The sequence below is a fragment of the Rousettus aegyptiacus genome, unplaced genomic scaffold (genome assembly GCF_014176215.1).
Source record: "Rousettus aegyptiacus isolate mRouAeg1 unplaced genomic scaffold, mRouAeg1.p scaffold_m13_p_3, whole genome shotgun sequence".
Taxonomy (NCBI): domain Eukaryota; kingdom Metazoa; phylum Chordata; class Mammalia; order Chiroptera; family Pteropodidae; genus Rousettus; species Rousettus aegyptiacus.
The window spans coordinates 35,647,319-35,658,336 of NW_023416306.1; the positions used below are offsets into that span (position 1 = coordinate 35,647,319).

The window sequence follows — 11,018 nt, forward strand, 5'->3', positions numbered from 1 at the left end:
ACTATCTCAGTGCAGTTACAGCCACACTGCCCTGTACCAGGCACATCTCTGACATCTGGAAAAATACACCCTTTGACGTTTCACCCTTTCACTTCATCTCCCTATTTTATATGTCCCTTGTTAATTTTTCAACTCCTGGTTATCATTTTTCCACTTATTCCTTGTTTATCCACCAAGCTCTTGTCTTCCTTCCCTTCCTCTCCAAAGTGAACTTGATGGTCTAGCAAGTAACCAACATTTTAAAAGCTCCACTATAATTGGGCCTCTTCCAATACCCTTTACTTCATTCCATCTGGAAATATCCTTGCTCTCTGCCTTTTCTAGAAATACATTCTGATAGGTAACCGATGACCATTGTATTAAATCTCACAATCTAGGCTAATGACAGCACGATACATTGAGTCCCAGCACTACCTGGATATAATTCACTCATTTAACAAATAATTATCCCAGCTTACTAACATGTGAACAAAACACACGGAGCTGAGGTCACTGTGTCCTTAGTCTGGTCTCTCTCCAATGATATTCCAACCTATCTCGAATCTCATTCACTTTCCGCAAACTGAGGCCGCCTCTTCTTGCTCAACGCATGTACTGGAGCACTGGTCACAGAAGAGCTAGAGGCCATAAGATGAGAGCTTTTCATGAAAACACTTCAAAAATCTTCCCCATTCCTCCATTCCTTCTTCTTTCCTCTTATGTGAAAAGAGGTTTCCTTCCTAACCTCAGAGGAATGACACTTCCTGAAATCTCCTTATCGATAAATAGCTACACTTTAGTACTAATGGACTGATGCATCCTTGCCAGGTATCCTCCTGCCCCTTCCCCCTACTAAAGAGGCACCCAACATCTTAGTAGATAGAACAATATAACTTCCTGTGTACACCTCACCCAACTTGCGCAATTATCTAGCATGTGTGATGCGTTCCATCTTTTATCCTATGATTAAAGTGCAAAAGCCTGTTGAGATATCTAGCCATTTACCCATCTCTCAGACATATGCTATGTGCCCATGTTAAAGCTCTCACATTTCCTTGATGTTATGATCTGTGGAGCACACTGATACACCACAGCTGCAAGCAGCATTGGTGACAAAAAAGCATTGAGTTTTAGAGGCTTCGACAATCAGTTGTGCTCTGCATTTTAGTCAACCCCAAGAAGCCATCTGAGTGGATTTGTCTTTCTACCCCATACAAGAAGTAATCTTACAGAGCAAATGCAGTACACAGGCTTGCTGTCCCATAATCACACAGTAACTATAACGACACGTAAAAACTATATATGTTGATAAAGACTTGGTATCACTATATGTGTTTTCACACAGAAGAATTTTTTTCGTTACTCATTTAAAATGAGCTATTGTGTTTTGAGTTAAACAGCAGACCAAACACACATATTTATCTGCTTTCTTTTCCAAATGCCAGTACAAGTAAAAGGTTAGCTGAAGAGATGCTCAACATCATTAGCTATCGGCGAAATACAAATCAAAACCACTATGAGGTAACCTAAGAATAGTTAGAATCAAAATGTCTTGTGTCACCAAGAATATAAAGAAAGTAGAACCCTCATACACATCTGCTGAGAATGAAAAATGCCATAGCCACACGGGAAAAGTCTGGCACTTCCTCAAAATGTTCCATACAGAGTTATCATATGACCCATCAATTCCACTTAAGTATATACTCATGAGAGAGGAAAGCACATAACCACACAAAAACTGGTAAACAAATGTTCATAGCGGTACTATTGACAATAGTCAAAAGATGGAAACAGCCCAAATGTGCATCAACAGATGAACGGGTAAGTAAGATATGGTGTATTCATACTATGTTATGATCCTTGGCAATAAAAAATACTGATACATGCTACAGATGAAGCTTTAAAACATTATGCTAAGTGAATGAAACCAGTCACAAATGAAAACATAGGATCCCATTTCTATAAAATGTCTAAAATAGAGAAAACTAGAAAAACAAAGAGGTTAGTGGTTGTTTAGGTCTAAGGTCAGGAGTAGGGAGGAGACGATAGCTAAAAGTTACAGGGTATCTTTTTAAAGTCATGAAAACGTTCCAAATTTTACTGTAGTGATGCACGTGTCTGTGAATACACTAAAATCATAACATTATACATTTTAATGGGTGAATCGTATGCATGGTATGTAAACTATATTTAAAAAAGCAGTTAAAACAAGTAAAGGATTTAAAGAGTAAGGGCTTGAGAATGACAAGGAGAGAAGATAAGACAAAGATGTCAACGCTTTTATTGAATATGGAAATCTGGTGGAGGAGTTCTAAGTGACTAGCAGAGAAGAGGAAGTGATGGCAAACTCATTCATACCTCAAACCCTCAGAAGAGATACTGACCTGTTTGCATCAGAAAAGAAAGAAGTTAGGGATTCCATGCTTAAACACCCTGAATTTTTTGTTCTTTCTTGTTTGTTTGTTTTTTTGTTTTATATTGTGCATAATTTTTAAAATCTTTTTTTCTTTTTTGGGAGGTGTGTGTGTGGGGGTGGTTTTCTTCTCCAGTAATTTGTAAAATTCTGTGGAAATGTTAGCATGCTTCAAATGTGCAGAGGACCCTACGTTTCTTGCCCAGGACAGAATCCGAGGCAACTGTCGAAAGCGAATTGCACACTTCTGAGGTATGGGAATGGTGCTGGTGATAGCTGTGGGCATCAAAGGCAGAAATCTCAAAGGTTAAATGGAATTCAAGACAACAGTCAATGGTAAAATAATTAAACTTATGGAAAAGTTACATGCATAGTAAACCCATATACCCTTCATCCAGATTTCACCTACTAACATTTTGATGCACTTGTGATTTTTCTCCTCTCTGCCTCACTGTGTGTCTGTTTCTGCCCTCTTTCCTCCATCTCCTTTCTCCCTACATATGAATACGAACACATATGAAAACCATGCATACACTCCTGAATTCTTGAGTTTACTCATCATGTACCTTCTCCTTGAATATTTCATTGACTATTTCTTAAGAAAAAAAAAAAAAGATTCCCCTAAATACAATACAGTTACTCCTTTCAGTAAACAACATTTGGCATAAAACTTTTACCTAAATCTCCCACTCATATTCTATTTGTTTTGTCAGTTTATTGAGTAGTGTCCTTTGTGGCTTTTTAAAACCTGCGCTACAGGATCCTCTTCTTAAATCACTTTGACCCGGAAGACCATCTTCTCATTTGATCCCATTCTTTCCTGGATAGTAACTCCTTACCAGGTTTATCCCAAAGAATCCCACTGATTCATTTGCTTGTCATCCCACAACACCAATCCTGTCTGTCTCACCACCTCCAGACTGTACTTTAACTGTAACTCAATCTAAATTGACTTTCATCTTAATGACGCCTGTCCCAGAGAACTCATCTCCAGTATTACTGGTGGGTGGTTTAGCTATGTGCCTGCAATCATAGGCAATGAGTACTCAAACCTGTCAATTTCAGACTTGTCCTATTGGCAGGCATATGTCAAGAACATGTTCCTCTCCATATTATCACACACTTGATTTTCAGAGTGAGGATGTTTCCCTACACCTACCAGAGACCTGTCTCTGGAAAGACACTGTTCTAAGCACATCAAGGCTAACAGCCTTTCTTTCCTTGGCCTTAACATCCAGGCGCTCTGGGAGAGAGAAATAAAAAAGAAATTTGCTTTTCAGATTTTAACAAAGAAGAGGCTGGACCATTTTCAAAGCATGTGGTCAGAATAACAGCGGACATCTTGAGGCAATTCATTGCTGTACAGGACACCATTGAAGACAAACAATTAACATTGAAGACTATCCAGAGCAGTGGCACATTTGTCAGCAGCTCTTTAATATCAAGACTTTTGGGGTAAATATTGTAGCAAAAATATAGAGTTCTTTGCACAGCGAGTCCCTAGGGGCTACTCTCCTGGTTTCTAGAGGTAGTTGCCCACGAGAGTCTTGCATTGTGTTATTCAATAGCATCGTTAATGCTTCTGTAGAATGCAGAATCAAGAAACTCTACCACTTCTTCACTCCCATTACTTTCCTCTCCCCAATGTACATCTTCGAATCTTGCCTCAATCCAAGCAAAAATCCCAGCCCTATCTTTCACTCAGGTCCAGCTCCAGGCCCACCCTCAATCCCGACTCCCAATCCTACCATCTTCTTCTCTGTCCCAGATTAGAGACTCCGGAGCATCTTTCCATAGATCCCAGAATGAGTCAGACTCTTACTTCTTGACTTAAAATCAACACCTGGAATGGCACATGTTGCAGAAGCAACATGAAGGTTTGAGGGTTAGTTCCTGTTCTCCAAAACTCTCAGGAGACCACTGGTCCTTGAGATCCCATCCATTGCTCAGCTGTTCAGCCCATATTTATGTGCAGGTTTCCATCCTTCCTCGTCATTTTCATTTCAACAGTGAACCTAAGGGGAAACTGCAGCTCCACATTACAAGGAGGATAATCCCGTGCTGGTGTCTCCACATCTACAAGAATGTAGAGTCTCTAGCACTGATGGTGCTTCAGTGTAAATTAACAGAACTATCTCAGCAGCAAGGCAGACATGCTCACTTACAACTATCTGAGCTTCAGAGCCAGGGTAGCAAGGATCTAGTCAAGCCTGAACTGAGTCTCCCAGGAAGTTTCTATGAGAAGTTTCCACAAAAGTTTTACCAACGGAAGGACAAGAGGAGAGATCTTGGGTATATTCTAGAAAATAGGCCAGAAAACATCCCACAGAGGGTCTCAGAACGCTACCTCTGGAGTCTGAGAATTGCCTCAGACGCAGAATGTAACTGTGTCACGCAAGTAATCACTTAAGAAATGGATTATTAAATGTCTCAAGGAATGACCTTGACCAGAATCAAATAAAAACGATTCTTAGATTACATCTGAGCAAGAAATTCTAGCAGATCATTGTGGGGAGGGTCTCTGTAGCTGTGTGTCATTCCTGGCTGGCTGAGGACAATACATCACCTCCTGGGAGTTCCCGACCAATGTGGAAAACACAAATTCCATACACACAATGGTAGGTGGTCTGTACTGCCAGATTCCCACACCAGAGCTCTCATTTCTTGATCCTAACACCCGAGATGTTAGAAGCCCACGTTGTAAGATTTTGTGTGAGTCAGAGGTGAGGCCTACCCTTCAATGTTGTTGAATCCATAAAATTCTACACATTGAGAGAAACCAAAACATGGCCTCTTCCCCAATGTGGCTTTCCCTCCTCAGCCACCCATATTTCTGGGGTAGATTCCAAAGCAAGGTTTCCAAGACTCTTGAGGGAAGCTCTCAAACTTTTCAGGGAATCAGGTGAGAACAACAAATCAGTCACTATCCTGGATTATCCTCTCCTGGCTCCCTCATCTGTGGACAGTGAAGGATAGGGGGCCCTGAAACCATCACACACTGATATGGACTATATGCCTGTAGAAGACGTCCAGATAATTGACCATAGCAGACAATCAGTTCAGCCTGTCACTCACAGCACCATAGAAAATGTGAGTCACAATGAGACTGTAGTAAACAGCAGCTCCACAGAGGTGCCCATGAAGCAAGCTAGGCCTAGACCTGAATCCAAGGATGAGAATGTGAGTTCCAGTAATAGAGCAGAAATGATTCAGGGCCAAAGGACAGTGGAGAAGAATTTAGAACAGTTTTGCATGTCCAACACGTCCAGGGAGACAGTCAAAGCCGAGGAGCCGCATGCTCTAAATTACCATTTTGCAACATCTTGACATCCAGGGAGTTGGGAATCTCCCAAAGGATAAGAGTCAATATGAGTAAAGTAGAATCTATCCTGACCACTGAATGTCCATCACCAAAAATATTGTTGCTCCCCTATCCTAAACTATGAGATATGAAAAAAGTTTCTTAGTGAGTTAAAGTTTAAATTGGAGAGCTGGGAGCAAAGCCAGGCTCGAGGCTCTCCCACTGATACGCTTGCTTCAAATAGCTTGCTTTCAATATCCCCACTGACTCAGTCACAGAGCACCTCCAATGGCAACATGGGAACTTTCCAAGTGCTGCATGCCCACTTGGAGGAAAGCAGGATTGGAACGGATGTGAGGCAGGAGCCCTGGGTCCCTAAGCATGTCTTTTGGAAATGCCAGGAGAATGATTTTCCACCAGATGCAAAGAAAGGGAGACCTTTGGGCTCCAAAGCAGGAGAATGTGGAAGTGAGGATTCAGTAGTAGAGACAGCTGAAGCTAGAAAGAAGAGCCACCCTTTTGAGGACAGAGAATTAAAGCACACTTTCCTATCTCTGCCACAGAATGAACAGCTTCCTCTTGATAGCTACTTCAGAAAATCGATGAGACAATTTTTTCGGTGGATCAATTTGAAGAGAAAAAGACCAGGAAAGCCCTCAGTTCTTGTCAACTCTGCACGGCACTAAAACCCAGGTGAAAGTCCAGCTCTCTTGGTGAGTTGTGGGCCTCCTGAAATTCATGAGCTCTTGACAGCCATGGGAAAGATCCTAGAGGAGAAACTGGCATGTAGGTACAAGACTGAGGCTCTGACTTAAGTCAGCAGATGGAGGAACTGCAGGCCCATATCGACACTGACTAGGGACATCCCTCCAACTACGGGGCTCTCTCTGACCCACGGCAGGAGGAATGGGCAGGTACCGAGTGCTCCTACCAAGAAGCTATCTCCGCTGACCATTGTTGTCTTACAAGTGCTATAAGAAACAGAGTCAGAATTAGACATTCCCAGAAATATGGCCTTCAGGGTCCATCTATTATGCCAGGGTCAACAACCTTCCCCACCCTCCAGAGAGCCTATTTCTGAGCCACACCCCACCTGCATATATAATATATGTCAGGTCCAGCCAAACACCCTCGACCATAATGAAGGCGCTGTGTTCACAGATTTGACTCTTTCATTCAAACAGAAAACATTTCTCCAGAAGTTCCAAGGACAAAAAGTTTGCCACCCCCCTTCCACCCCTCAGTCACAAAAATCATTCACTACCTTTTCAGGAAGCCTCACAGTTTTCATAACCCATTCGCTGATGAGAATCATCATTTTTTTTTCTTTTAGTACAACTAAGGATATTGATCCTTGTCAATACATGTTTCTTCTAATGGAGAATGTTGTTCTTTATGTACTGAATTGGTGTTTGGGGGTGGAGGGTGTGGTTCCGGATCCCTGGATTTGTGCTTATGGAAGAGAAGAAATTATTTTAGCTGTTCCTGATTTCCTCTTTAGGTTTCTAAGGGATGATCAGTCCCAGGTAGGAGCCTGACAAGGAATTCTCATTTAATCTTGGGGTCCCTTATTTGACCCTGCTCAGACATCCTGAAGGTAAAATACTTAATTCCTTTTATAAGAAAGAGTACAAAAAATTCACTTTAAAAACTTTGAGTTCCTATTAAATGTAAGAGAGAAAAAAAAAACACTTTATATCCCAGGATTTGGCTGAACTATCTTTTTATTTGCTCCCTCATTACTCTAAAATATATACACGTATAGGGTGAGATGAGTTACCCTGGCAGGATACAGCTAGAATTCCCCCTCTTGTTGCCTTCAGGAACTTTTGGAACAGGAAGTAAAGAAGGGGTTATTTAAGCCCTGAGGTTCGTGATAGGGAGAAAAACTTCCACTCAGATCTCTTGGTGAGGAATAAATGTCATCTGTTCCTAAGAGGTTTTATTTTCTTCATGAAGTTTGGGGTGATAGGCCATGTTCCCCACTCCTCACGTTACTCTAATGAAAATTGGTAGCAATTTACCCTTTCCCTTCCCTGTACCTTTACTAGAGTAAGGGGGAAGACAGAACTTGCAGCTATGAAAAAGAGGAAGTATACGAATATTTTCTCGGAAACAGTGGCTTACCTTCACTTAGAAAATGTTGCTGATTCCAGAGTATCTCACAGGTGAGTGGTCATTAAGTAGGGTGTGTATGACTCTGTTTTGTAACTCTGCACAATGAGTTGGCCAAGGCAGGGTCTAGGAACTGGGTGGGTCTGGCTGAAGAATCTGCTGTAAGTAGGGTGTTAATCTGTCCAGAAGGCACATTTCGATTTTGGCCATGGGGTTTTCACGCTTGTGGAAGCATTTCACAGAATAGAAAGAGCTGCTCCTCAGGACTATCTCCTAGCTTGACAGCATTATTGCAAGACCAAGAGACCACCTGGCCAACGCTTGCAGGACTGGTCACCACACAGCCACCCAGAATTTGGGCGAAAAGGAAATAGAGAGTACGGAAAAGTAATGGCTGAATAAGAGGAAAAGAAAAAAAAAAAGTGAGAAGAAGAAGGACTTCATCATTATTACTCACGACCCCATTCTGGCCATCCATTTCACACAACCTTGCCTCAGCCTCGCTTCCTGGTGACTAGTCAGGACTTGGTAGAAGACACAATACCATTTCCACATAAGAGAATGTGGGATAATGATTAAGCATGAAGACAGTATCTCTAGGGATGTTGTCAGAGAAGTTACCCTCCTATTTAGTATCTGCCCTCCCAGCCAGCTACATCTTACATCCAGGTTACAGTGGTTTTTAGAGGTGTTTTAGTCGTCTCAGTTCCTTGCTGTATAACTGGTACCCCAAAGGTGAGTGCCGTAAAAAACTCATATTTATTATCTCACAATTGTTTTGGGTTAGGAATTCAGGCAAGGCCTACCTGGGTTCTCTGTTTCAGGGTCTCTTACAAAGCTGTATTTATGGTGTCAGCCTAGGCTGGGGTTTCATCTAAAGGGTTGATTAGGGAATACTCACTTCTGTACTCACTTAAAAGCTGTTGACATGAGGCATTTCCTCAAGGCTTATTGACCTGAATGAGATCCTAAATTCCTTGCTGGCTGTTGATAGTTCCTTGTCAGAAAGGTTAGCAGCTTGCTTCATCAAAGTCTCGAGAGAGTTTGCTAGCAAGATAGAAATTACCGTCTTTTGTAAACAAACAATGGAAAAGACACCCTATGAACTCCCCTTACATTATGAGTCAGAAGGAAATCACTAAGTCCAACCTACACTAAAGGAGAAGAGTATTTACACATGGGTGTAAATATCAGAAGGTGTGGGGAGCATTGGAACTTTTTCATAAATCTCCCTAACATAAGGATTACTTCTTGGAATAATCCCCACTCAGTGCACTGAAGCAAACATGGTCGAAGGAGCCAAGTGGATCCTTGCTCTCACCCATCTCTATGTCATCAAGGTCGAAGCTGTTTAACAGCTAAGCGGAGTGGTGCGTGGTAAGAAAGTCATCAAAGAGATTGGAGCATCCAAAGAAGACAAGCACTGAGATAAAGGTGGTCTGAGGTTAGTTCCCCAGAAGGCAACAGAGTGACTGTTTCCAGGAAGTGAGTACATGTTGGATGCCCAAACAAAAACAAACAACAAAAAAAGGTGACTAGTACAGCCCTCTCTCTCACTGCCCCATTTTTGTTTCTTGGCCAGAGTCATGCCTTTGACTGAAGCTTAGAGTTGTTGGAAATGCTGATTCTGTGGAGTCCCTGGGACAGGAGAGAGGGGGGCTGGGGCCAGGACAAAAATCTTAAAGTGGGAGCAATCAGTCTGAGGCACCAACATCCTCGTGGATAGAACACCCAATAATCTGACCTCTCACTGTCTAGCTCTTCTTGTCTTAGAGTCCTTTACCTCCATCCCAGTTCACTTATGGCCATATCCGACAACTTCCCACCAGGAGCACTTCTACCTTCTAAAAAAAATAGTCTGACATTCCACCCTTTATGCTTTATTCTTTCAGTTTATGCCCTCTGTATGCCAATCCTTCAACCTCTTCAGGAACTATAAGCCACTTTACACTTTCTCCCTATTCATCTGACAAAATGTTGTCTTCATTTCCTCTCCAAGGAAAACTTCATCGCCCATCACTTAACCACAAACCTAAATTGCTCTACTCTAAATGGCCTACCCCATTCTCCTGTCATCTGTCCTGTCTAGCAAAATTCAACTCTGCCTCTTGTAGACCTGCCTTCTAATAAGGGGTTGATTCTTCTTGGACATCACACAATTAAGTTTGTGCCACCATAAATTTATGTCCTCCGACTAACTGTCACCCCAACACTGAATGAAAGGAATCCATTCATTCCTTCAGTGTTTAATATGTACTAGACACTCTTCCAAGCACTCGGGACCCACCAGTGAAGGAAACAAAGCTCCTTGTCTTGGGACCTTGTATAATTGTTTTTAGCTAATTTTCTGGCCTTAGCACTCAGAATTATCTCACTTTCCTACAAATTCTCCACACCCCTCATTTCCTGATCATACGAGCTGGACCACCACAGGGGAATGAGAAGCCATGAACGAACAATATGTAAATCGCCATCTTTTCTTTCCTCTCCTTCCTGTTACACTGAAAGGTTTCCCTTGGACGCTTTCCTTGATCCTCCCAACCTGGGGATCTGTCCTTGCTTTCGAACTGACAACACTTTTCACACTGTGTGGAATATCTGGCTTAATTGTCCACCTTCCCGGAGGACCAATACTGTGTTTACCTCATCATAGATGGATGCACCTGTGGAGCTCTGAAAACTCTGGAGGAATGTGCAAGCGACAGGAAGGATTTCTACCGGGAGGCTCAGCCCAGCGTGCTCCGCCCAACGTGCACAAGTAGCCTAATGACGTTCAGGGGTGGGGCCACATCCAGGGGTGGGGCCACATCCAGGGGTGGGGCCTGAGAGGCTATCGCGTTTGACTTATTAAAGCCTGGACAGTATGACCAGATGTCTAACCTCTGGCTTCTAGGTCCTACTTCCATTGCTGCTGAAAGATAAGAGCTGAGACTTAAAGGCAGGTTCTGACAAAAGTTTCTGGACTCCCAAGTAACATTACCCCCCTACTCCGCCTGAAGGATCCTTCCCTCCAACTGCCATTTTCATCCCCACCTGCCTGGCCTCGTGCGCTCTAAGCTCTCCACCCCCGTGCGAATCCGTGCTGCCCAGAAGATGCTCCGAAGCCTTGAGGGCGGGGCTGTGTCTGATGGCCACGGACCCCTTCGCAGCAGGCACTCAAAGGAACTCCACGGAGGAGATCACAGTAATAAATGTAGTAACAATATTGAT

General features: G+C 42.7%; 1 protein-coding gene across 1 annotated transcript in view; it reads left to right on the forward strand.

Annotated features, from left to right (window-relative positions):
* Positions 1-6,379, forward strand: part of LOC118615072 (spermatogenesis-associated protein 31D1-like) — a 37,882-nt gene extending 31,503 nt beyond the window's left edge. Inside the window, exons 4-6 of the mRNA XM_036239514.1 lie at positions 3,372-3,491; positions 5,470-5,685; positions 5,938-6,379. Coding sequence (XP_036095407.1) covers positions 3,372-3,491; positions 5,470-5,685; positions 5,938-6,379 — 778 coding nt within the window. The remainder of the gene's footprint in view (positions 1-3,371; positions 3,492-5,469; positions 5,686-5,937) is intronic.
* The last annotated feature ends 4,639 nt before the right edge of the window (positions 6,380-11,018 follow it).